We start from the raw sequence: 27,896 nt of genomic DNA, 5'->3' as shown, positions 1-27,896 counted from the left end.
GCACCTCGGGAGCAGAGGAAGTGACAGAAAGTCTCTAAGAGGTTTGAAAACGTTCCACGTGTGGGTCTGAGAGACATGAATTATGAATGCCGGTTGCGAGTGTTCGGAGATGTGAGGAGGAGGAGGAGAGGAGGAGGAGAGCAGGTTCCCATTTAAACCCAAGCCGACCATCGTTATCCCATGGTTTGATCCAGCTGTGAGCTGCCTCGCCTTCAACATGTGGATGCTTTCTTCCCCACAGCGGATACAATTATGTTCACGTGCTGCAGTTATGGAAATGACATAGAAGACACGTATGAACACAGACATGCAATCACTGGTGATTTTAGCAGGAAATGAAAAGAAGATTCATATGAATACATACATGGGCAATTTTGTCTTTATCCTAGAAGATTGTGGTTTTCAGCATATAATGACATACTCTGGATATAAAAAAAAACACACAAGTACCTCCTTAAGTTCTCCAACTATTCCTCTTTATTATATGTTTTTCTTCCACGTGTTATTGCTTTTCAGAGCTTCCTGCCACGTGTGATGTTGAGAAAAGCCTCGTTTCTGTGTCGGATATTTTAACACCTGCACCTTTAAACCATCACACCTCTTTTTTCCTCTCACATCCGTTTGATATCACGTCTACCTGTCCAAGGTAGGCACTACTATACTATAACGCGGTAAAGTTAACAGCTACATGCCATAATCTTCATCGTTATTCAGGGAAGATCTGAAAAAACAAGCAAATATTCTCCAAATAGTCACATTTGAGAAGCTGGATACATATTTCTGTACGTTTGACTTACTATTCATCAATTTGATGGCCTAATTGGTTAATTAACCAATAGTTGTAGCTCTTTCTCTCTATATAAAAAGCAGATTTGCTGGTGATTCAGGATTTCTCAAAGTGAGAGGTGGAAACAGAGAAAATCCACCTGCCAAGCTGTCTTTCTCCAAGGTCTTCTGTGATTCCCCCAATTATCTTCCCACTCAGTCTGAGAGTTCATTTCACAACACAATCCCCACTCAGACAGGTGCAAAGCAAAGCTTTCAAGGCTGTTGGCTGGCTTTTTTTTTGCTTTCTTCCTGTGCTAAAATATCTTAAAAGTCAAGGTTTTTGGAAGGATTACGACCAGGCTGCATACGGGAGCAGGGCAATAAACCAAACAAAATCCATCCGGATATTTCACTTCATTTCTTCCAGCGCTGCTTTAAAGCTCAAGAGCACCAAACACTTAATTCTGATAATCATGAAACGACACAACCACACATGGATGTGCATAAACCAAAACTATAATCTGCTCACTTCTGTCCTCCCTTATTTTTTACCCATTTATCCAACTTTCTGATTCTTTTCTCCCACCCATCCTCCGGTCAGGTGCACCACAGGAGACGAGGCTCCTCCCAACATCACCGTCATCACACCTCACCTGCAGAAAAATGACATTTCCCACAATGCACCGCAGCGAAGCATCGTACAAAATAAAGTTTTAAGGTCGACTACTAGCAAAAATAAAAATGTGTTCCCTCATGTTGGTTGAATTCTACGCTAACGCATGTGTGTGACCTTAACAGTGCAAGAATTGCTACATGTATTCTGCTTAACATTCTAGTCACTAACGAGTAAGTCAGATCATTTCATTACAAAAATACTAAAATCTGTCCATCGGCTGATCCTTTATACAATAGATTATTTATTCCGGTGAGTGGTGTCTGTCCTGTGTACATAGAGGGTCTGATGGTGAGTATTGCATTAAGAGCTGATTGGAGGACAGTGGGAAAGGTCTCCGGGGGTCCTCCTAACTCCGCTGAGGGACATGAGGCTCCTCCTGGTTGCTCTCCAGCAACTCGTCCTCAGAGAAGCTGATATGTAGGCAGGTATCATTCATGGGGGAGGAGGAGGGCGGAGCCTGCTGGTAGGCGAGGGAGGGGGGCTCGAGCGCCGCCTCGTTCCTCTCCTCCGGGGGACTGTCACAGCCGCTGGAGGCCGTCATGAACGTCCCGCGGTCCCCGAACAGGTCGTCGTCGTCCCGCAGCGGCGACAGCAGCGACTTGGTCTCGGAGCGGACGCCCGAGTCCTCGCTGGCCGAGCAGGAGCTGCTCTCACCGTTGCTGAGGGAGTGGAAGTCGGCGGACGACAGGGAGCTGGGGGTGACGTCCGGGAACGAGAGGCTGCTGCTGCTGCTCGGGGCGCCGTCGTTAGCGGTGGCCTCTCCGGGCTTGGGCCCGGCGGTGACCTCTGACCCCGGAGACAAGGTCCTGCTGGACCGCTTCCGGTACATGGACGGCGGAGGGTCCAGTTTCGGGATCGTATACCTGGCGGGGAGAGAACGGAGGAAGTGGTTAATGGAGTCGGACACAAACGGCTTTATTGGTCAACAGAGAGATATTCATCGTCCTCGTTCTGCATATTCAGACTCAGCATCGCTCTCCACCCAGCATGTGCGTGAGTACCAGCCTCCAGCCAGTTTTTCCTCTCCATCAGTCACATTATACCCCATTAACCTGAGACGTGCTGTGACCTAAGCTGTTCCCAGACACGATAGAAACTCCCTCGCTGTTTCGGCTCTCTGCGGACTTATCTCCATCCCACAGCCGCCCCGCCGAGCAAATAGAACATAAAGGAGACGCAGGCTTTCCCCCTCTCCTTCCCAACACAACCACAAATAGCTAAACTGCAGCCTCGTGTGATTGCACCACAAGAGAAACGCCACAACGTGCACGACCACGACACACACACACACACACCCGCTAACGAGCTTCCTCCTCCCATCTCCATTCATTCTGCTGCTAACTTTGTTCCCCTGTGAAATCCGGTCTGTGGTGGAATCCTGGTCTCGCTAATGAAGACTCATGCGAGTGGCTGATGTATTTCTCGTCTCCGCTTCTGTGCGAGATCGGAGTCGACGGCTACGATAATGACGGACTCGTACCGGTGCGAGGGGGACGCCGGAGATAATTGCGGTGACGCCGTTTCCCCCGAAGGAAGAGATGGAGGAGCGCAGCGGCACGGTGGGGGAAACGTCAAGCTGCTCTCAACATGGCGAGCGATGATGTCATCGGGTTTTATTATGGTGTTAGAATTATCTTCTATCTTCAAATTTTTAATTTCGGCATGACAATCCCATCAGCCCCAGCTGAACGTTATATTGAGAGCATGCTAAGAAGGTGTGTCACATAAGTAATGAGCGACGTGGGCACTTTTGTCAAAACACCCATTTTTAAACAGATTATTAATGCTTTTAAAGGAAATGAAAAGTCAAAAAAGTATGCTGTGAAAAAGGCTAATTTCTGCAGTTTTCCCAAATTATTTGCACAAAAAAACACAAATTAATTACTTCCAGTAAAAACAGGTTTGCAAAAAAAAAAAAAAAAAAAAATGTAGAGGAAACTTCTTAATACAATCAAATGTTGGCTAAATACAAAGCAATATTACAATGTCTGCACGGAGAGACTTTTAATATATTTTACTTTCATTTATTCTAATTGGACGTCGACTGTCAATCTGTGATCCATTTATTACCCCGTTCTCATTTGCGATTTTAACAAATGTCTGGGAACAAACGACCCATTAGGGATGTGTCTGACAGAGGAGCCCACATTTGAGGCTCATTGTTTCTTTTAGACCAGTTTAGAAGTTTGATCCAGCTTTTCCCGGCGCTGTTATTTATTTTGCCGAGTCGCGGAGATGAACCTGCAGCTGGATGGAGGAGCAGGCCGGTCTATTATCATAACGCTGAGTCAGCGCTCCTCTGTCACATTGACGACTCTCTTCACCTCGCTGCCCAATCTCCCTCTAATGTGTCTCCTCCCTCCCTCCCCATTCCTCAACCTCTCCCCTTTATTACTCCCTCCTCGGTTCTCCATTCATCTCACTAGAAGCTGCCCGGCACCTCGGCTCCTTTCTCACCTCCTTCCATTTTTATTCGGAGACGCCGCCTCACACGTGACAAACAAGGAAACTACTACACTTTTTTTATGTCATCATTACTGGTTATAATGAGAATCAACTGCACAAGAATATTAGAGATATTAGATTACTTGATCCATCACAGGGAGAAATTCATTTTCTTTTTCAAAGTAAGACTCTTTTTTTTGCGGTTGAATTTGTGCATTTAGTCGTGGGAGGGAACTCTGACATCAGAGATCGAGCTTTTCTTGGAGAGTTACATTTGGTGAACTTTGAGGCGAATATCAGCATGTGTGTCCGTGTCCGAGGGATGGGAATGGACGGGCAAAGAGCAATAATTAAACAGTAATTCATTAATATTTTGCACCCTCAGTTGAAACTAATGAATGCCAAGAGCAAGGTTGTATTCACAGACTGTGGGCGTCTTCATGCTCACCCTCCATATTGCTCAAGGAGGAGAACGCTGTTCTTTACTTGATACGATGTTAGAAGTAAAGTTATAGTATTACTATAAAAACAACACACACACACACACACACACACACACACACACACACACACACACACACACACACACACACACACACACACACACACACACACACACACACGTAGATATAACCATCTCCACTGTAATGAGTGAAGGACGGGTGTTTCCCTGCTGCCTCTGCTCTGACAGCTTCACCGTTCCGGTGGAACCTCCACCGACAAGCCGGGGCCGAATCTTGACAAGAACATTTCTTCTATTGTGGCGGACAAAGCAAGCGCTCGCCGTCTGAAACCCACAACGGTGCCACCGTGCATTAAGATGTGCGCCTCGCCTCCATTACATCAATGCTTATGAACTCACAGAACTGGACGTTGTTGTGCAGTCGTAAGCAGAGAAATCACCCACAGTGTTCATCCACCGCATGCCTGATACCAAACGTGTGCCACAGACTGGTTTCTACATGCTGGTGGTCATGAGTAATACTCACATAGGAGGGAGGAGAAGGGGCAGAGAGGAGAAAAGGAGGAGGAGGAAGAGGAGGAGGAGAGGAAGAGGGCTCCCCAGGCTGGAGAGGCAGGCTGGTGCAGCGAAGGATGAGAGGGACGAGGACGGGTGGAGGGCATGAGTGGTGGGTTTGAGGAAGCTGCTTGTTGGATGTTATGCAGGAGGTTCAGTTTGTTTGGAAAAATGAGGGGATGGTTAGAGGAGGAAGAGGAAGAGCAGGAGAGGATCCTCGCACCTGTACCAAAGAGAGGCGACAGTTAGACTACAGAGGATCGGGGGGAGTCATGTACGGGACGAGGGGATTTAAAACAAGCCCACACCAGGGATTTAGCACATTAAAGACACTATGTGTAGGGTTTTTATACAAATAATGATTTGATGCTTTAATACTACAATACCCATGAGCCTCTAATGAAGCAATGGAGAAAAAGGCAGTCTGAAGCTGAAGATTATTTGATCGTTTTATTGTGTTAAGCTACTGAACGCCGACATAGAAATGTTATGAGGACTTGTCTTTAATTGAAAAAGGATCCTGGGAATCGTAGTTCCCACCATATAGTTTTATATACATTATTTTTCCATCAAAAGAAGCAGATTGTGTGTTTTTACTGATGATTTAGCTGAGAGAGAGTTTCACACTCAGCCATGAAAGTAGTTCCCATTGAGGAAAACACCCAGAACAGCTTCTCTTCACAACTCTATGTACAATCTGCACCTCTCACTGATCCACGCCAGGAACAAAAAGTCTCTCTGCTTCATTCTCACCACAAAATGGTAAAGGATCTCACTGTTAGGTAGCTTAGCTTTGCCAGTCACTGGACTACAGCAGCCTGAAAGCAAAGAGTCTCAAAAGGCCTAATCTTTGGGTCAGACGGTAGTTTGTAGTTAGTGGATGAAAATCATATAGAACCACCGGTATGGATGAAAGGTTTCACTCTTTTTAGTGTTGTTTTTTTATGCTTATTCACTGCCAAGACTTCTTAAATGTTACATAAAAAAAGAAGCAAGAGACGGAGTCTAGAAATGAAAGTGAAGCTCCCTCTGTGTCCGCAAATTCATGTGACTCATAATCACAGCGGGCTGATTGAATTCACAATGTAACAAGGCAGGGACAAAACAGCAGGCGATCAGGGGGGGTAGCATGAAAGCATCACACACAACAGAACTCTCTAGTGCTGCAGATCGACAGGTGGAGGCAGAGGAAGAAATCTGGTGTCTCTGAAAAAAGGAGGGTTTCCAGTAGAATCAGATATAAGCAGGAGGATTAAACTCTTTGTGAAAGCATCTTGCTTTTGTAAAGAAATTAACGCGCTGCATCCGAGTGTCTGCGTGGGATGGTTAAGTGTGGAGGAGGATGGACGTGAGAGTCTGTGAGAGTATCGGAGGAAAAGAAAAAAGTAGAAATTCGAGCGAGAGTATCGTGAAGAGTGTCGTCTGATGGACTTTCCAGCTCTCCAGATATCACAGTCCTAAAAACAGGATGACTCTGAGCAACGGCATGCAGCGCCGGAGGAACCAGACAAACCAAACATCATCCGCTGCAATTAGATGACACGAGGTGCGACCGTGATGCTGATGATGAAGATGGAAAACAAAAAAAAAGAAGGATGGCGGGGGAGGAAGAAGATCTCCAGATAGGTCAGGGAATGTGATTACGCAACATTAAATCCTGTTGCAGTGCTATACCCTGCCACCGGGGGAAAAGCATGACTCACTTGTGAATCATATATATATAAGTTGGCTTGTTGGTAGAAGCTGGTCACCGTATGTGTTTGTTCTTGCTGTGTGTGTGTGTGTGTGTGTGTGTGTGTGCGTGTGTGTGTGTGTGGGCACGGTGCCACTTTTAGCAGCACGGCTCCATTGGTTGGTCTGGACGGAAATACCTCAACATCTACTGCCTTTGCTATGAAATTCCATACAGACGTTCATGTCTCCCAGATGGTTTCCCCTTCATGACTTTTACCCTCTAGCGCCACCATGAGAAAACTACCACGTCTGCAGGCTCCCGCCTGTCATAAATAAGAGGATAAAGGATGCCGATGACTCAAATAACACCGTTCAACGTTGTGCCCACATAGTGTATTTTTAAGTTTACGATCGCATCCTGTTTTCATCCTACTTCCAGTGTGTTGTGTAAAGTGTGACTCACTACGTGGTTACATACAGTCAACGTGCCAACATGCCATATGCAAGGGGGGGGGGGGGGGGGACACATGGATGTGGTCCATGTTGGCCCACAATGCCCGTGTGATTTAAAGTTACACCGCACCGATAATGTGACGTGAATGGGATCCAGCGCCGGACAAAAAGGGAGACGTCGTCTTAAGGGGGGCGAAGAAAGGGAGGAGAAGATGGAGTGTCTGTCTGCTTGTTCGTAGAAGATAACATAAAGCCACTCAGGCTGTAAACATCGATTCTCGGGGGAAATCTAGAAAACAAAAGTAAGTGGAAGCAATAAAACGTGCCCTGAGGATGCAGGAGTCTGACTGCACAACAAAAGGTAATGTAAATGATGGAAGGCACAAAACCACACAAGCTTATGTGTCTTATTATCATTTAGTGACGTTAAAAGATGGAACTGAGTCACAATTATAATAACATAATAATTCCCATAATAAACTATGTTTATTCCAGCCATTAGTGTTTTTTTCCCCTTGCACTAATAACCCGACTTCTCCTTATTTTTACATGTTTTTTATTCCTATTTACAGAAAGGTGATGTCACACAGGAGAGGAGGCAAACAACAGCACATGAAAGAGGGGAAAGCCATTTTAGGAAAAAAATAAAATAAAAATCCCCCAGTGATTTATTACTATGCAGCTAAATCTTTTTTTAAGCCTTTCCAGACAGAAAATAGAAAATGTGGTGCTCACAAGGAAGAGAGCTGTTACATAATGACAAATACTGTAAAAAGGAAAAAAGGGGGCTTTCAGCCTGGCACACAACACACTCCCAGATGGAACTAATGTTCGGGTGGAAATGTACGGTTTCAGGCTGCTTCTCTTTGGAAGGAGATTTGCAGTTCCCCCTTTGTCCTTCTGTAATATTTTTCCCCCCACGCTCGTACAAAAGAAAGGAAAAAAAAAACGACATTCTGACATATGGACGGGTAGAGTTTCAGGTTGTGAGGGAGATGGGAGCCGAGGGTTGGCTGGGATTCTGTGCTGCAGGAAACCACAGGATGTGAGTCTGGCTGTCGGGAGCTAAGCAGCGGACACACACACACGCACACACACACACACAAACACACACACAACATCTGCAAACACACCAACATTTCACAACTCCTTATTTATCTCTCGTTTGTTTTGAAATCAACTTTAAACATGCTCTCCTTGGAGACTTTGGGGAGAGAGAGAGAGAGAGAGAGAGAGAGAGAGAGAGAGAGAGAGAGAGAGAGAGAGAGAGAGAGAGAGGATAAAAGACTGAAGACCTTGATAGCTCTCCTTGAACGTATGTCGGAAATGTTTTTTTTTCTTTTCTATAGCCGGTCTTTGCGATAGCGATAGCTTAAAGGAGATTAAAAGCTCACTAAACAGCTCATTAGATGACTTCGATGCTGTGGCGTGTGTGGTGTCGAGCATGCGGGCATCAAAAGGAGCAATAGAAGACAATCGGAGCATCAATATAGCAGCACACAGTTATTTGTTATGTAAAGACAGAGATGTGTAATGTCGAATGACGTCGCTCTCCCTCTGTGTGCGTTGTTACCCGAACGTCACCGGGCTTTGTTGACAAAGCTGGGCCAGCTGTGCATGCTTTTAGCCCGGACCCACCCTCCGGTTCCCCCTCAGGTGTAATCTCTTATCTGTATTAGCACCTTTACCGTAGTTCCTAGTGTTAGCGCTGCTAGCTCGACATTATGAGAGCCATTGAGAAGCAATCGAAATGCTCTCAAAAGTCAAAAGGTACGGGAAGCACTTCACAACATGAAACGTGTGAGAAATATCGCCTCAAATGTCCCTGCAAAGCAAAAACGCATTCATCATAAATGATTCCATTTACCGCCTTTACTCTCTCGACGCTCGTTTTAATGGCTTTGCAGAAATGAGTTATTTCAAGAAGTAGAAACACTTAAAGCTGATGGAGTTTCCGTGTTTGTCTTAAATCTCTCTCTCTCACACAAGCTTCTCTGATTCCCTCTTTCAGCCTCAAACCTGATCCCCTCTTTGTTTGTCTAACCCCAAACCCTCCTTTTCTGTTCCGTAATCCCCTGATTACAGTCACACTTTCATTAGCCGCAGGCCGGTTTCTGCTGAGTTGCGTTGTTCTCCTGCTAATAACACTAAAAGCCACGTATGTCACGGCGTCGCCTGGCTACATCAAACACAAACTGACTGGCATCACATGAGGAACAAGCACGCACATTAAAAAGGAATAGCTCTGGCAATTATTTGGAAATATTGTCTTTCTGGCAAGAGTTAGATGAGAAGATCGATACCACTCTCGTGTGGGTCCATTAAATAGGAAGCAGCAGGCACTTAGCTTAGCTTAGCACAAAGACTGGAATCAGGGGGAAACAGCTAGCCTGGCTCTGTCTAAAGGTAACAAAATCTGCACATCAGCACTACCAAAGCTCACTAATTAATTTACTGTAACTGGCCGATTGAACAATATGCAGATGATGCACATGTTTATGTTCAGATTTACACTTTCAGAGAAGATCTTTATTTTCATGTCCAATCCCAAATAAATGTCCTTAAATACATAAAGTCAGAACTTGCTTGAGAATCATGACATTTTTAAGTTTTCTTCAGTATCAAAGTAATCCAATGATAGTTGTCTATACATCCACGTGAAAACAGGAACTGCTAAAAGCTGGTTTGACATTAACTTTTAATGGTGACAATAAAAAAATAAATAATAATAATATTAAATAATAGTAATAATAATAAAGCTATAAAATAAATGGGGCGTAGCCCACAGCTAGTTAGCGGAGTCCATGGCAACATTACACTTCTTGTTTATATCTCCTGAGGCATCATGTGAACTGTAGTTTTTAGAAAACGTGGAGCATGTCAATTCCCCAATTAGAGGTAAAATAAAGAATAATAATTCCAATTTTATCCGTTTATATTGGAATTATTTAGAAAAAAACTAGTTCTTTAACGTACAATGGCTTCTGTGTGTCGGTGCAGCACTAAAAAACACAATCATTTCCAATAAAAACATGAGGAAAGTCGTCTTACTTTTCGTCCATGTTGGCCGAGTTCCTCAACGTGAACGGGACCGTCTCGTTGGCCGAGCTCCCCTTGCGGCCCGCGGTCCCGTTGGCCCTGATGAAGGGGTCCAGGTCTCCGTTGAGCGACGCGCCGCCGTTCTCCAGGTTGAGCAGGTTCAGGTAGGACTCGGCGGAGTCCACGTGGGCGGCGGCGAGGCTCGAGGGCTGGAGCGGCCATGCGGGCGTGGAGGTGATGAGCTGGTCCAGGGTCTGGTTGTAGTGATTCTTCAGATTCAGAGACAGAGCCTTCGCTGACGAAGACACCGAGCTGCTCGGTGACTGTGGACCATCTGAAAGAGACAAATCAACGCCATTATAAGACAAATATATAACATAATAAGTCAAAATTTGAGAGTCAACCACAATAACTAATAATTTCTAGAGATCTCTCTAAGCAGCGACTCTCATTCCAGAATGCAGGAGTTGGCACCGTGCCACCGGGAGCACTTAGCCCAGCAACAAATTTTCTATCAGAGAGACTAACGTGATTAATACGAGCATGAAACATACACACAAACACGTGTTTACACACATTCAACACACACACACACACACACACACACACACACACACACACACACACACAGTGTGTGTGTGGTTATTCATCTTCCTTTTAGCCAGACTGAACATCCAGTTAGCTCCTAAATACATCGCTGCTTCAAAATTCCTCCTCACAGACAAAGTGTGTGTACGATTGTGTGTGTGTGTGTGTGTGTGTGCAACAAAATTGATTATATAATCTGCTATACATTCAGTATAGAGATGCTATTGTGTGTGAGAATACACTGCTTTGAAACAGTCATTTCAAAGTGCGATCGATAATCCAAAATCTGAAACGTTCCCCTCTTCATGAATCCTCATTCATCATGACATAAGTGGCTCCTTGGATGCTGTACTCACGTCACCCTCAACATTACAAACAAACCTCACAAGACAACAAGGCCCCAAGAAACCACCCCCTTGGGCAACAGAGGAGTGAGCAACCGAGTGGGCACCTACCGTGTCCATTAGCCTCCAGTTGGGGCTGCCCTGGTGGTGTTTTTGGGGAGCGGGCCTCCAGCTCTTTCAGCTGCTGCACGAGCTGGGCCAGGTGCTGCAGCAGGTCCTTGTTCTGCAGCAGCAGCTGGTGGACGCGGGCCTGAGCCTCCATGCGAGCGGCGGTCTCCGCTGCCATCTGATCCTTCAACAGCTGCACCTGAAGTGCAAACAAAAAAAAAGGGCAAGGTGTGTCTGCTTGCGTGGGATTTGATTTAAAATGCACAACCCAGATACATTATGCATTAAAATGTTTGTTTGACCTCACCTACATCGTGCCTTTTTGATATAAGATGTTATGAGGATGTAATTGGATTCATAATCTGGCCCACATCCTGATTGGATGGCTATTTAAGGTAGACCACTTTTGTTTAAGCAGTGCAATCAACAGCATCAGCCAGGGAGGTAAATATGTATTTGTGTTGCAATTCCTCAGATGATATTATAAATAGGAGGCTTGAATAATCTCTTGAGATGCTCAGTTGGAAATTGGATTTTATTATGCTGCACTGCCGGGGCTTTCATTATTGTGTTGGTGCTGCCCCCTAGTGGGGGAGCTGCAGTAAAGGACACTGTACAGAGACAACATGGTGATGATCAACCTCCATAAGTCTAGTTATGATCCATATTGATTTCTAAAAAGGGACTTTTGATTTAAAATGTACCCTTCAAATGAAGACTATAAGAAATGTTGCTCATTGATTGACATAATCCACTATTTTGGGAATCAATTAATTGTCTTTTTTTTTTTTTTTTAATAAAATAATGGAAAAAATATCTGGTTACAACTTCTCAAAAAAGAGATTTTACTGTTTTTTCTTTTTAACAATTAATTAAAAACACAAAAAAGTCAAATGAATCCACAATGAAAACATGTGTTACTTGCAGTCTTAAATCTGAGCTTGTATAGGTGACGGTGTAATACAGTAGAGGCCCCGTGTGTGTTAACGTTGGCGTGTTTCTCACCTGTGCGACGGCCACCTGTGTGTGCTGCTCCTGCTGCTGGAGCTGCTGCTGAAGGAGCTGCAGGTAATGCTGTGATGCCAGCGGCGTGAGAGAGCGAGAGCAAGGGCTGCTGGGAGTAACGCCTTGGGATGTCACGGTGAAGAGGGACCCTCGGTCAAAGTCCTGACCGCAGACAAACACACAGAAAAAATACGTTATATATCGACGGAGAGAGAGAATGGATGTGAACCCTACACACAAAGCTTATTTCCCCCGACACGTACTGGACCAACAGAAACCATCAAAGACACAATGGACTTCAATGTCGGGCCCTCAGGACCCCTGGGTGCTGCCAGTTTCCCCCCCATTCTCACTACATAATAGGAGCTATTTTTAGACGTTGGACAGCAGTTGAATAAAATTAACGAACCAGTGGAATAGAAAGGACCAGGTGCTCTAGAGTCTCTGAGACCAGGACTGCAACCCAACGATCTGGACCCCCTTGGATCACTAAAGTGACCCCTCATCAGAACCTCCTCTACTTTAAATATCTCAGTCTCTTTCCTCTCTGGACTTTTAGATCATTTTCCATATTCAAATGTTTTCAGACAAAGTGATCTGATGCAAAAAGATTATCAGCAACGACCAACAGAGATGGATTTGGTGTTATTAAGTATGCTCAAGTCGTACATAATCACATGCAATTTATGTCTGTGTTATTATGCAAATTTCTACTGCTGTCTGTCATGCAAAATTACTTTCTTAGGTATGGTTTACTGTAACTCCTACATCCCACCACTAGAGGGCGAAGTAGCACACTGTAAAGCTCAGGAAGTGCATCTTATTCAGAGGTTCCAGCTTCCCTAAAGACATTTGAAATGTCTGAAAAAAGATCAGTAAAACTGTCAAATGTGATCAGATTAAGTTGTTATGAAGCAAATTAAATTATTACTTTATAATGAGTAGAAAGATTTGCTTTAACTTTACTTGATTTATACTCATTAAGCAGCGAATGAGAAAAATATAGGATTCGAAACTGGTGCTCAACGAATTAGTCAATTAGTCAACGGTCAGATCATTATTTTGGATTGATTTCGATGATCAATTAAGCGCTTAAGTAGTTACCGTAGGCTCTGGGGAAATTAGAAATTAGGCGTTTTGAAAGATGAAACAATTAAAGAAACTAATGAGCAGATTAAACTCTCTGAACTTTTAAATTCAGGGAAATAAAACCATGTGGACGTGGTTCAACATCGGTCTAGCAACTTAAGCAGCCGATCCCACAACTGTCATGGTTTTTTGGGATTGGTGCACAGATTAATGTGACATCACCTTTTTGGACCTGAGCGCCTCCAGTGGGAGGAGCTGATGTCACTTTGCTGCCGCCAACACAAGCAGCATCTCGCGTCGTCCCGTATCTTTCGGCTACTCTTTTCTCCCGTTATCCTGATCTCTCAATATTCCTCCCTCCATCCCTCTCTCTGCTCGCTTATCTCCACGGAGCAGCTGTTCCTGAACCCCTCAATGGGATTACGGTGGCGTTTCTCAGAAATCAAAGGGAACAGGCTGAGTATTTTTTTTTTTCATTTTGGGATTAAGTGTCCCCCCTTTTCTGAGCCAGCAGGAATATTCAGGTCCCCTCCCTCTCCAATCCAACTCTCTCCGGTCGAGCAGCGTGATAACAGCTGTGTCTACCGCTATCGCTATGGTAACAAATCCAAAGTAAAGCATCGTGACACACCAAAGCCGGCATGTTTTCAGTCAAAGGAAGGTAACTTTCTAAAGATTCAAAGGCTGCTAAGTCTCAAACACGGAGAGCGTGACCAGGTTACTTCATACATGCAGTGTCTGCTGCCAACCGCGGTTAGTCACGAAGGGGCTCGTAATCAGTGATCTGGTCAGGTGTGGCAGCGGATGACAAAGCACCGTACTGTACTTCCTCATTTCAATGAGCCGTTTGGCAGCCTGGAGAACGGCATCAAAAACACCTCGAAGGCCAAAGGAATTAATCACTACATTTCCTGCAGCTACGGAAGACGGAGGAAAACAAACTAATCATTAGAATGTGATGCTGCTGCTGCAGGTGTCAGCAATAAAGGGAAGCCTCCACTACAACTGTGTCTGCTCTTATATTTAGCTGGTTAGCGGCAAGAAATACAGACACAATAAAAAACTCACGACATCATTAACAAACAAAGGTGAACTGAAATCAAAATAGTTTATAATATCACACCAATCCCAACTCTTAGTGCTGCCAACTCTAAATGGAGCTGCTTTTAACGACCCACTTAGCAATTTAGGAATAAAAATCAACCAAATCGTACTTCCTCCCCTTTAAGGCGAGTCCCGAATGTTTATCGGTGAAACGCCGTCAAAGCCAAGATCGCTGCATTAAAGCAAACGTACGTCTTAATTTACGACATAAGACATAAATGTACTGAATTCTTATTTATTATAATAGTGGGATCCGATACCAGATCGTCACCGGGACCTGATCCAGCTGTTTGAGTCAGTATCGTTTCATATCATTTGAGTTTGGTTTGATTTCATTTCTATAAGTCACAGGTGTTAAAATATCCATCTATTCTAATAAGTAAGTAAGTAAGTAAGTAAAATGTATTCATAAAGCATATTTAAGTACAGTTTACACAGACCAAACTGCCGTACATAGTACAAAAGCAGATAAAAGAACACACACACCTATATCCACACATTGTAGCTAATTAAAATAAAAGGACAATACATGAGAACATATATAACAATATCTGTTTCATAACAGGGCAGGAAAAGTCAGGGAGAAGAGGTGTGTTTTGAGCCTAGATTTAAAACTAGAGATGGAAGGAGGTCTCCCTCATAGGAGGCTGTGTGTGTGTGTGTGCGTGTGTGTGTGTGTGTGTGTGTGTGTGTGTGTGTGTGCGCGAGCGCTGCAGCAGGATCTTACTATGATGGTCTGTCCAGGTTTGACCACGTTCAGCTCGGCCAGACTCTTCAGGATTTCGCTGACTGCCTTGTCGGCCAGCGAAGCTCCATCTGAAGGATCGTCTCCTTCTCGTCTTCCTCCAGCTTTTCCATCCTTCTCTTCCTCCCCTTGCTCCGCCCCCGTCAGCTTACGACCTGAGAGGGAAGACAGGAAGACAAGCGTTGCCATCACCTCCAGGTTTTTACAGAAAACAATGCTCAAAGTCCATAAAAAGGGCGGACGGGGATGCCTTCATTCCGATAATCAAACCCTCAGATAATGCAGTATTTTACGAGTGCGTGATGAGATCTGCTGCCACACGGCCGTCACTCGCAGCCAAAGAACTATTCATTAACTGGACAAATTACAGTCATTACTGGAAACGGCAGCAATCACCCTCTTGTGTTGTATCCCTGGACTCTTTCCCATCGTTCCTCTCTGAAATGAGCCCAGCATGAGACCTCACAGAAGACCCGAATGCACATTATTGATGTGCTTTCTTATAAATGTTCACACGTAGCTGCATATATGTGTTGTTGCTGTTTGATTGCTGTGCTGAATTCATGAATTCATGAGGTGTGATGGCTCCATTTAGGTTATAAAGAGGCGTGTAATCAAACTAAGGTGATCATGTGACCAAAATCACCAACAAATTAAGACGTTTTCCCACAATAACATCGTTCAGACACCAGATGTTAAAAGTAAAATGTGTTTTAATGCACCAGCATGCTTCTCTGTGGCAACATTTCTTTGTTTCTACTATTATTTGTCTGGTTCGTATTTAAAAAAGAAATGTTCCTGTTGCATTCAGATGCAGTCAATTACTCATAATTAACTCATTTATGTGATACAGTATAATATTGTCAGTTAAACTTATTCAATGTGCAGTTTTCATGGTAATTCTTGGAAAGTGTAAAAAACCACATATTTAAAACTCTGCTTAAGCATGAAAACATAAAACTTATATAACAGTCAAGCAACCAAAAAGTTAGCAAGGTGGTTTTGTGCTGCATTTCTTGTGTTTGACTCCCAAACAGGTGGACGTTTCCAGACCAACAGCAGGTGTTTGCTCATAACTAAACAGAAACTAAACTGTACAAACAGACGGCCTTATCTGCAAAAAAAGACCTCATTTTAATATCGTGTCATTTCTAGGTCGTGGAAACCAGCCATAATGTAATAACTTAAAAATGTGCATTTTATTTGAATGCACTCTGCGAAGGCAGGAGGGGGGGCTCACCATGGCTGCTGGACTCCTCGGTGGACTTGTCGCTCTCCCCGTCCGCCTGTCCGTCTGCGTCCTGCTCGGCGTGCTGCAGACTGAGCTTGTGGCACACGTCGAAGGCCTGACCCACGGTGCGCACGATACGCATGGCCTGCGACTATCGGAGGGGGAAGCAACACACAACACCATAACTCCTCTCCTGTCTGCTGTAAGATCACCTGCTGGTGTCACTTCTGTGATTTCTATTAGAATTCCCAATGTGTGTAAAGTCTCAACTGATGGATTGCGGCCGGCCAGCGACGCATAAAAGGTGCAGAGATACCTGTCTGTTGTAAAAACCTGTCTTCCAGCACATCTACTCTGTATTCACAGAGCATCGGGCCACAGGATATTAACCAAGCCACTGGTGATCGGATAAAATCTCAAACCAAAATTGATTAACTGAGCCGACGTAATCAGGAAATTGATTCTCATTCTTCTGTTCGAAAATGCAAAAGAACGTCGGAGAGAAACAACCCTCGACTTAACGTATGATTTCAGCACACACACACACACACACACACACACACACACACACACACACACACACACACACACACACACACACACACACACACACACACACACACACACACACACACACACACACACGCGCGCACACACACACACACACTCTCCCCGTGTGATTGTGTTTGATGTCAAACAGGATCTGTAGTTGTGCGTGAAGCCTAAATTCCCCAGAAAAGGTGCGTTTGATATCAGCTCGTGTGCGTCCACAGTGTGTTTATGTTGTCGTACCGTCTTCTTTGACTTGAACACGTTACATCTGAAGGAATTATTGGAACCGTCTCTCGCGATGTAGCTGAAGATCTTCAGGTCCTGGGAGTCATGTGACACGTAGAAGATCCTAGAGGGAATGACACCAAAATGTAAAGTACGTAAAAGTTACACCAACATCAACACTCTGAGATTTCCATTTCTTCAGAGACGTTACCTTGTTCGCTATAAATGCTTGTTTTAAGACTTTTCCCAGTCCCTCCTGATCAAAACCTTTCATTTCCATGTAAATGCACCTTCTCTTCTACACTTTACAGTCTCATTACTGTGAGTAGTGAGGCCCGTATCTGATTGGCTGACGGCTCCATCCCCATGTAAAACAGGGAAGGTAGGAGGCTGTCCTGGAAAAATTACATCCTGACAAACATATGCACTACAAGCACAAGCTATAGATTATTCATTCTGCTATCCTATGAACTAAGTGCATTTGGCACGCCTGGTCTAGGACATCCACATTAGCCGTGCATGGTAAAGTACACGGGAGGACCTATATAACGCAAACTTCACCTACAGAGGTGGAGCCGACTTTTCTGCAGCGCACTCACAGTAATAACCAGAACATACAGAGTGGACGGAAGAAGTCTAACATGTGACTTACATACATGCGAGGACACGTGACCAATCAGACGAGAGGAGAGACTGACCTGTATATGGGGTCGTGCATGATCAGCATCTTGCTCTCATCCCACGTCCATTCTTTCCTCTGTGAGACAGATGATGCAGTTCAATTAAATATCACTCATATGCTGAAAGTGACTTATTATGTATGTTTTCTGGATCTTATGGTCATCACGACTCACCTTCTGTTTCTTCCTCAGCAGCACCTTGACTCCGTCCACAGACACCACGATGCTCACTTTCTTCTTTTTGATGTTCTTGGCCTTGAATTCAAACTAAGAAAAGAGTAGCATCACACATACATAGCGTGTTATCTTCCAAGTCAACGTCTGAATAATATATGATTGCAACCGGCAGCAAAGTTAATGGAGCTTTTGTTTTCTTCACCTGATACAACTAATGATTATTTTTCATAACGGATTCATCTGACAAATACTTTCTTGTCCAAGCCAGAGCCCAAGACGACCTTTTTAAAATGCTTGTTAATGGACAAACAACAGTTCTTTATCCAAATATACTTAGTTTAGTAGCATTTTAGACAGAAAACAAGAAATCTCAACCCCGGAGAGGCTGGAAATCAGCAAATAAGATTAATAATAATATATGAAAACGGCACTTAGGATGAGAAACAACACTCGCAATAAGTTGATGACGGTGGATTTCCATTATCGGAAGACAGAGACTGATTTAATAAATAAATAGTATTTATATTTATCCTTTATTTATGCATGGAACCTTTCTGATTTATGATGACCTTATTTAAGATTATTAGATTAGATTGTTTCACTAAAAAGGATGTTTGCTAAGAAAAACGATAAAAATATGTATTTATTAACAACCTGTTCGGGATAATGTAGTGAATCACAATTATTTTGGTCGGAATAATCACGGCATGCTTACTAAATTAAGGGCATGACGGGGATGAACATGAAAGCATGATCTGCAGTGATAATTAACACACCAGCATCCGTTGGAATTTCACAATAAGAGCATCTGTTGAATATCGGCTGCCAAGCAGACAAAAAAAAAGAAAAACCCGTCTCTGCAGCTCTGACGCCAGAGGAACCAGAGAGGACACTCGGATAAGAAAGATAAATTGCCTGCCATCACCTTGACTGTAATGAGAACCAACAGCCAATAAGTCAAAACACCCACTGCAGGTGGATTCTGACTGATCAGAGTTAACGGCATTAAACAGTTTCACCTAATTAATCCTCTGACATATTCTGGACCGTTCCTGAGGGCCGCGTGGCTTCAAAGCATCTTATAAATAGGAAGTGACAACAAATTATCATGTGTCCCCGTACAGCCTCTGTTCCACCAGCTGATTTTAAACAACAACATGGAAGTTAAAACGTGTGTTTCCACCTCGTCAGCTGGAAATTAGCAAGTCTGGCCCGTCGCCTCGGATTAGAGTCACTTTTTAAAACATGAAGCCGGGGTTCAACTCGCGTTAGCCGCCGGCTCATACAAGGTCACGCGTGCAGGCGGTGTGGGGATATGGACCGCAGTGGGAAAACAGTTTGACATCATCCGTTTTCTTGATCGATCCATTAAATACGAAGCCGGAGCCAACTGGTGGTCAGTTTAGCACAGAGCCTACGGAGCTGGCTATTTAAAGCATCATATCCTTCCATCCTACACATCCTTTACGCTAAGCTAATGGTCTCCTGGCTGCAGCTCCGTATTTGTCATTCAAGGCAGCGGCATCGATTGTCCTCCATATTACAAAAATATCTTTTACAGCCACTTTAAAATCTCATGTCATTTCCAAATGTCTTTGAGTGATGTTTTACAGTATAAATAAATGGACACTGGAGGTCACTGGCCAAAGTCCAGGCTAACTTCTCTCCATATTTTCCTCTTTTTTTAATCAAGTGATTGGTTCTCCAGCTGGATGAGTCGGGGAGAACGATGTGAGGAAACAAGGCGATGTACGACGGGAGGTGATGAGATAGGAGGAGACAGAAGGAGAGGAGGTGAGGAGACAGCTGCTGTTATGTAAGGACACCCTGCAAACTGTGACCTTTCAATCCGGCGACCCACTGGAACACTCAGACGAACGTCATATAGTCAAGACCTACCAGACGTGATTATGAAATACTGTTTATTGATCTCGTGCGAATCCTCGGAAAAACGCAGTGGAAATGTGTTTTTCTTTCATGCCAATTTCCTGCTCGTGTGAAATGCCCTGCGCTCGCCTGCCCCGGATCCATGGTGATTAAAGTTTCAGTCTCTAATTATACAGAGCGGAGTCCTGAGAGAGCTGATTAAATGGAGAATAGGTTGGGAGAGCGGGAGGAGAGGAGGAAACGCACCACGGAGACGGAGAGCCGGCGTTTAAAGAGGAGGAAGATGGATTCCAGCGTGCTTATGAACACTTATATTGAGAATGCAACATTCTCTCGGGGGGATGACGAAACACAAAGAACAACAAAAGGTTTATTTTTAACGTATACACGTGAACCCTCGTAATCCCAAACAGATCACTGTTGTTTTATGTCCCATTAATGTGTAAAAGTAAACCCCATCTGTTACATCAGGATCAATACTAAACCCGTTAAACTAGAACGCTACACTCGTTAAACAATATTACAGTTGTGTTTCAGCTATTTCAAGCTTATAGAGGTGCAGCTTCTGCACTGCGATCGGCTGATTTTCTCTGTTTTGTACCATTATAATAATCCTCTTTGGGTTTTTGACTGTTAATTGGACAAAACAAGGCATCAACAAGGGATTTTATTGTATTTTATGGCATTTTATACACCAAACAAATGGATTAATTCAGCTTATTTAATAACTGTTAGATGCACTCCTAGTTTAGGATCAATATATGTCCAGGGAAGTGATTCTGGTACATCGGTTAGTGAATCCATTATAAAACTCCACAAGTATATAATGTGATTTATCCATATACTGTGGTATATATGGCTGAAGAGTGTAATAAAAGTATTTGAGCTGATAAAGTGACTTTTGACGGGATATCTGGGGACAGAAACTCCACCAACAACAGAGAACACAAGGCAGCCTACTACCTTTACTAAACCCCACCAGTGTCAACACTTCCACACACGCAGCTCCTTCATAATTCACTCTTTACGCCGGCATCCGGGGCCGAAGCAAAGATGGGATTTTGCAACTTCATTGAAAAAGTATGAAACTTTTATATTTTCTTTGCTTAAGTGCCAAGTGCTTTGAAATATTCACACTTCTAATGCACTTGTTTTGTTATGGTTTCCCTGTTATCGACAGCGGGAAAACAAACCCTTAAAAAGTGCCTGGAAGCCTCGACATGTGCAACCATCCAGCAATCAAGGCGTAGAAACATCCCAGGGTTCAGTTCGGTCCGCTGTTACACCTTTAGGAAACCATAGAAGAGGAGTATCACATGAGGAGTGATGAAAAGTGATATGTGGAGTGGACAGGCATGTCCAAAGATTTGTCCTAAAACCTTAAAACTACAGAGTTGCAGTGCTGCCGAGGCGTTCAGGCTTAAAACGGAGTGAGAGCGTTTCTTTCTAATCTCCCTCCGTCTGGATGTGTGTGTGCATTTAAAGCCTCAGACTCATCAGTCTTCCCAGACGGCGGAGCAAATTTCAGCACCTCGGCAAATCTATTATACAAGTGTCAGATAGAATAGCGATGGCTGTGCCGTCTGGGAAGCCGGCTCTCTGTAGAGTTTGGGATCCCACATGTATATTTTGAGTCTGCTTTAGAGACAAGCATATAATAAGACGTTTTCATAGTAATGTCTGAAAACGACAGCTTCTTTGAGATTTCATACCGTCTACAATATATCCTGTCGACATATATTAGCCATTTGAGATATGAGTATGGGGAGGCGTGCATCCATTTAAGAGGAATTGTTATTTTAGACATTTTTCAAAAGACAACAGTTATCTTTGCTCTGTCAAGTTCTCTTGTAGACTGTGGAGGCATCATTTTTGTATATATTTGTGCTATTTTTTCCAATTTATGGACCTTCCATTGTGTCCTGAATAAAGTGTATTATTATTATAAAAGCTTGGATGACCGCAAAAGAAAAAAACACCAACCAGAACCTTTAAAGCCTGTTTTTCCTCTGTTTTAATCCTTATAAAAAGAATGTTTTGTAAAAAAAAAAAAAAAACTTTCCCCCCTTTACTTCCAGTCTTTCTGTAAGATTGATGTTGATATTGATCTTTTCATCTAACTCTTGGACAGTGAAGTGATGTTTTCCTGGCATAAGGAGGCGGACTTCACCCTAGTAATGGGGACCTGGGCACCTAATAAAAAAAAATACAAAAAATAAACTTGGATCTCATGATCCAAAGATCCAGATAAAAGATCTAATCTCGGGTTCCACAATGAACTCCAGTGTTCGCGTCCTCTGTTCTAGGAGGAACAGCAGTTCTGGGAACAGCACTCCAAGTCATTATGTGGAAGTAGTTGCACTGCAGATACTGTAAATAAACCGGCCGGCTGCAAAGAAAAGTACCTGTCAGCAACCTCTTAATGAAATGCCTCCGACTCCTTCAGTTAGGGCTCCGTGCTTCACGGAGAAATCGGACAGTAAAGGTTGCATTTGTTTTTTTTATGGCTATTTTTAGAGTGAATAAATGAGCAGAATTTAAATAATGGAATAAGAAATTGTGGGCAACCCCCCACCCAAAACTCCCCTTCCTCCATCCTGAAAAGCAGTGGAATGCAGGGTTGCATTGTGGGTCATTGATGCTCCCTGTAGTACCATTGAATCCATACAGGAGTCCACAATAGGCACTATAGATCGCAACCTAGCAACCCCTTCATTACAATTCCCAGGATTTGGGGAGTTCCAAGGAATTTCGCTGCACCCCCCCCCCCCCCCCCCCCCCATCCGGTGTACAAAGAAATGACTGTTGAGAGCTGAGAAACGCAACAGCTGCCCAACAGCCTGACATTTAACTAGAAAAAGATCGAAATAAAAGCTTCCCGGAAATACATAGTAGCAAAAAATTTGAAAAACGTTTAATTTGTGTTAAGCTCCAGCTGTGAGCGCTAATTTTTCTGAGGAGGAACCGACATATTTTGGCAATCAAGCGGCATCTACTTACACCGTCCCATTAGTTAAACAAAAGCAACTACGCGTCCCTACGAGTGTTTTTTGTTTTTAGACGGGCCTCTCAGACGTGGGGGGGGGGGGGACGGAGCGACTCCCGTGACGCCGCAGAGGCCCGAACCTCCGGTGTGAACTGGCACATCTCGTCATTAGTCAGCAGGAGTGTGATAACGGAGCAATTACTTCGACAGTTGCCACGGACGACGACCTTGGCTCAACCAGAAACGAGGGCCGGAGTGGGGATGTGAATAGAAGGAATAAATAAAAACACACACACACTAGCGAGATGGGCAGAGGAGATGTTCTAAAAGTGTGTGTGTGCTTGCGATCCGATGCTCGCTGGTGCCCGTCTGAGCCTGCCTACGTGAGTGGTTTCCGCCTGAGTGCACACATTATGGATTGGACTCCCGGGCGTCTGTTTGGCAGCCTCCGGTGAGCAGCAGCAGCAGTCTGGTCCTCTGGGAGACGGCTGCTTAACGGGGGCGTCTCCATGACAGCAGGGTCACAAGCAAGACCGGGAATTTACTGCAAAGGGCGTAGAGTATAACTGGAGGCTTTTATTGTGAAATAATGTTTTATTTCGAAATTGTTTTTGATTGAAGGGCATTTCCTCGTCTCCCCTCCGGCATGTTGATTTTTGCGCGAGACGATCCTGGTCGGATAAGCAACCTCGGCTGGCTCCATCAGCTACAGCTGTGACTTCTATTGATGAACGACTTTCATTACAACCACTGAGAGTGTGTTTATAGAGGCTGACACACAGAATTGATCAATCCTGGAGGCCCCTGTGTTAATACGTCTAGACTGAGGCGGGGGGGGGAATCAAAGCTCCCCCGAACTCTGGACGACGTACCCCTAATTGATCGTTATGTCCTTACATCTCAAATTAAGGGCGGAAAAAAAGGTCAGGACGAACAACGCAGATGAAAGCGGTAAACGTGACGCGGTGATGAGTCAGCTCGTACCTTGTTTTGAAGGGGAATCAACTACACTTGAAGCACGCCTGTCAGAGGGTGCAGCTCAGCCCGAGTGGGGGCCGGGCGCTCCTCGAGCATTGGACCCACGCCTGAGTGACTCGCTGACGGGCGAGGTGAAAGGACAGCCAGTCACACGGCTCTGACGGCGTCTACTCAGGGTTAGTCACATGGGACGTGGAGGAAATACTAAAGGAACGACCTGAGCATGCCAAACACTCTCTCTCCGGGAGAATACGTGTGGAAGCTGCAAATACGGAGATTTACTTGTGGTCTAAAAGTAATCATTTCACTTTGCAAAAAGCCATAAGTGAACGGTCAGACACAGAAAGCCTCATATCTCGATCCGCGTCCAAGTTATTACATTAAGAGACGGTGGCGACGTCTCCTTTAAATGCAAATCTGAGTCACAAGTGAATCCACTGAAATGAAAAATATCGAGCCAAAAATACATCAAATCACCGTTGTGGCAAGAAGACTTGCTGATACGTCTCCTGTGGTACTAATGATTTAAAAAATGTACTGTTTATTGTAAATATCCATCTGTGGTGTCTGTGAGGGAGCAGAGTAGAAAGAAATCCACATTAACTTAATGTCCGATAGCTTTTCTTAAAGCTACGTCATATCATTCTTTTGAAGCTAGACAATTTTTTGGGGACAATCGTTAGGGACTGTATTCAAGAAGACATAGTCATCATGATGCCACCCATTGATTTTTTGGACTGCGGTTTTTGAAGCCTCGAGTTCGACATTTCGCAATCTTTCATTTTTTGCAACCACTGAACGGAAGTGACCATATTTGGACTGTGGAGGAGCGAAGGGTGGATCCATCTGGCTTCTGGTGCAAAGCTGTTAACAAAGATTGCTTCATAATTCGAGGTCAACTTTACAGCTAAGTCTTAAGTTATCTTAGTAGCTAATAGCATTAGTAGCCTGTCAATAAAGCAGCAAATCCTTTAGGGCGTCGCTAACTCGCTAACGAACGCTAGAATGAAGAAGACTTGAACCTAGAAATTGAGACCATAAACTCATGTTTACGATGTTTACTGAGGTAATAAAGTAAGAGATAAATGGGGTCATTTTCTTATAGACTTCCATGCAATCGGACTTCTTTTTGCAACCAGAGAATTCGCCCTCTGATGGCCAGTAGAGAGAATGCAAATTTAAGGAACTTCAGTGTTGGCTTCACTTTTCTGTTCTGGTGCTAAGAAATGAAGCCAATGCCGAGGTGCCAAAATGTTAATATACTCAACTTTACAGCTAAAATAAACATGCTTTTGGGGGAAAAAAACACATTTTGGTCTCTGTAATAATTTCCCTGTTCATGGCAACCTGTTTAAATGATTAAAGTTAGGTATGCTGTGGTGACTGTAGGTGGCATTTTGTTGCTTTCGTCTCTCGTAGTGTGACGCCGTGACACCAGTCTGAGACCCGTGATGGATCACTTGGGTCTACATGTGTGCTGCTGCTGTCTAAAGCTTGTAAATAGTTGCATATCAGTGCGAGACCATGGTGTTACTGAGCACGTCTCTGTCCAATGCCGTAGTCTGGCAGAGCAGCAGTCAGAGTAATAGGATTACTGGGACGTACGCTGTCAGATCACAGGCTATCAAATCCCTTAGTACCCAGTGTGTGTGTGTGTGTGTGTGGGTTACATTTACATGTTTAGAGTGTTTTGAATACAGAGTTTAAAGTAGTTTGATATATAATTACCAGCTAATTAAAATAATGATTGATTAATTGATCCTTGTTGCAGCTGTTTAATTATAAAACATATCTTTGGGTTTGGACAAAACAAGACAAATGACGGCATCTCTTTGGACTCTGGGGAGTAGTGATTGACATATTTTTTCACCATTTTAGACATTTCATTGACCAAAAGGCTAATAACTTATTGAAGAAAATGATTGTTAGTGGCAGCTGCTGCCTTACATTACTCTAAAGATTATTTTAATTTCCAAATGGCTTCAATTAGGAGGATTAAATCATTTATTCTTCCAGTGCAAAAGAAAGGAGCCCAAGGAGTGGCTTGTGTCTGTAATTTACATATTGAAGATAAAATACGGACATACATAAAATATATAAATGCTTGCTATATGAGTTTACATGTCTGCCATCACAAACACACTGGGGGGGGGGACACCAGCTGGTATGACGGGGGTGCGTGGTGAAAGGAAACCAGGAGGAATAAAAAAGGAGGTGGCGGTCCATTTAATAAAACAATGTCAGGTTTGCAGCCAAACTGTCCCATTAACCACGTGAACCCTGTTTTAGGGGGTTAAACCCGGGTGTGTGAGTCAGGGGGCACCATCTGTGTCTTCCATGCCCCCAAAAAGACCCATCGGAAGAGGCTTTAAGTGTGTGTGTGTGTGTGTGTGTGTGTGTGTGTGTGTGTGTGTGTGTGTGTGTGTGTGTGTGTGTGTGTGTGTGTGTGTGTGTGTGTGTGGGCTTTCATAAAGCTCAATCATGAGTAGCTTAAATCCGTGTCTGAGAGGATGGAGACGGCTCCTCATGTAGACCACAACAACAACACCGGCAACTTGTCTGGCAACAGAAGGCACCGGCGCTCTGATTAATGCCGTCTGCCGACTACATGCATTTTAAATCGTGGTACGCAACGTCTTTAAATAAGAACAGCAAAGATGGCGTTTTCATTTGGTGGCTCTCTATTTCCGAGTCTCCGTGATGCAGCGTTTGTTATGCAATACGGCAGATTAGAGGCAATCAAATGGATCATAAGCACGGAAAAGCCTTTTGTGCAGAATCAAAGGGCTTGGAGATGAGCAGTGTTCAGCATGTAGTGTGATAACCGAGATGATCGCTGTGCCATCTCTGTGATATTACCCCCAAAAACAAGACCAACGGTTTTGTTTTTTTTTTCACTGTGAGCGAAACATTGCCGGAGAAGGTCGGCTCATGCTTTTTAGCCGGGACAACGGAGGCCGGATAACGTCGGGACACACTCCTGTACTCGCGAGGGGAGACAATCAGACGGAAAGATAAGAAAGAGATCTGAGGAATCCATGTTTGTACATCATAACCTGCAGAAACTTGCATAGAAAGTGAGAAACCAGACAAGTCAAAGACACAGAGGATAATGAAATCCAACTGGGATCAAATTATTCAAAAGGAAGCACAAGAAAACATGAAAAAAAACCTCCAAATATATGCTAATGCCTTCAGTGCATATGATTAGACGCCTCATGTTTATCTGCCCTGATGTGTTGACGCGAGGGGAGATAACAATGAATTCAGCCTCTCAAACTTACATAAACATCTTCTTCCCGTTCCGTCAACAAGAGTGAAGACGGCTTTGATTGAGAAACCCGACGTCGCCTACAGTGACGTGACCGAACGTTAACGTGCTGCTCCGTGACAGCGAGATGCTGTTAATCTGACGGTCACATCCAGCCTCCTCATTCGGACCGCCGAGAAGCCGTTATCTTGTTAGACGGCCGGGCTGAGGCAGTTTATCCAATTAGAGGCGAACAGGGAATCTCTATTGTGTCTCCAGCGGACGAACGCCAAGAACAATCCCATTAACAAAGTCTTCCTAAACCACAAGTCAGTCAAACCCAAAGACATGGAACGAGGGTTGGAGTGATGATATGAAGACATAAATGGTACGCTGTAGATCTGGAGTGCATCCATGTATGAGAGGATGAATCATTTTAATATATGCACTAAAATATTCCTTAGAGAAGCAGCATATATGTACGTTTATTGAGAAATATAATACAATATTAAATAAATTGATGAAACAGGGGATGCACCGATACTGATATCAGGCCATCTGTGTCAATGGGTTATACGCTTTACATCATACTGGAATTTTTAATTCCTGTTAACATTTTTGACCAGTTAGTTTACACTTGAACTTTTGTTCCTGTTCATTTTGAAGATTTTTTTAGTAGGTTTATATCCAAGTATGTATTTATTTATTTAATATACTACTACTGTACTAATAAATCACATTTTATTTGTTACATTTTGTTAGGAAACAATGATTTATTCAAGCCTGATGTTCTTGTTAATCAAACACTGTATCAGATGGAACTCTTTACTTTATACTTTGAGTACATTTCAGAGCGTGTACTTTTTACTTGAGT

At 43.8% G+C, this 27,896-nt stretch overlaps 1 protein-coding gene across 2 annotated transcripts in view; it reads right to left on the bottom strand.

Annotated features, from left to right (window-relative positions):
* Positions 1–441: 441 nt before the first annotated feature.
* Positions 442–27,896, bottom strand: part of LOC311030051 (carboxyl-terminal PDZ ligand of neuronal nitric oxide synthase protein) — a 36,078-nt gene continuing 8,623 nt past the window's right edge. The window contains exons 3-11 of one of the 2 annotated variants that reach the window (XM_084035576.1): positions 17,919–17,999; positions 17,763–17,821; positions 17,080–17,188; positions 16,297–16,438; positions 15,039–15,211; positions 12,119–12,280; positions 11,117–11,312; positions 10,086–10,407; positions 442–2,307 (exon numbers count right to left, since the gene is read on the bottom strand). In XM_084035576.1, the coding sequence (XP_083891702.1) occupies positions 1,791–2,307; positions 10,086–10,407; positions 11,117–11,312; positions 12,119–12,280; positions 15,039–15,211; positions 16,297–16,438; positions 17,080–17,188; positions 17,763–17,821; positions 17,919–17,999 (1,761 nt within the window). In that variant the 3' untranslated portion in view covers positions 442–1,790. Of the gene's footprint in view, positions 2,308–10,085; positions 10,408–11,116; positions 11,313–12,118; positions 12,281–15,038; positions 15,212–16,296; positions 16,439–17,079; positions 17,189–17,762; positions 17,822–17,918; positions 18,012–27,896 lie in introns of both variants that reach the window. The other variant, XM_084035575.1, reaches the window with a different exon arrangement.

This window comes from Eutrigla gurnardus, assembly GCF_963514095.1.
Source record: "Eutrigla gurnardus genome assembly, chromosome: 19".
In the NCBI taxonomy this organism is placed as follows: domain Eukaryota; kingdom Metazoa; phylum Chordata; class Actinopteri; order Perciformes; family Triglidae; genus Eutrigla; species Eutrigla gurnardus.
This window is presented reverse-complemented; position numbering and strand designations above follow the sequence as displayed.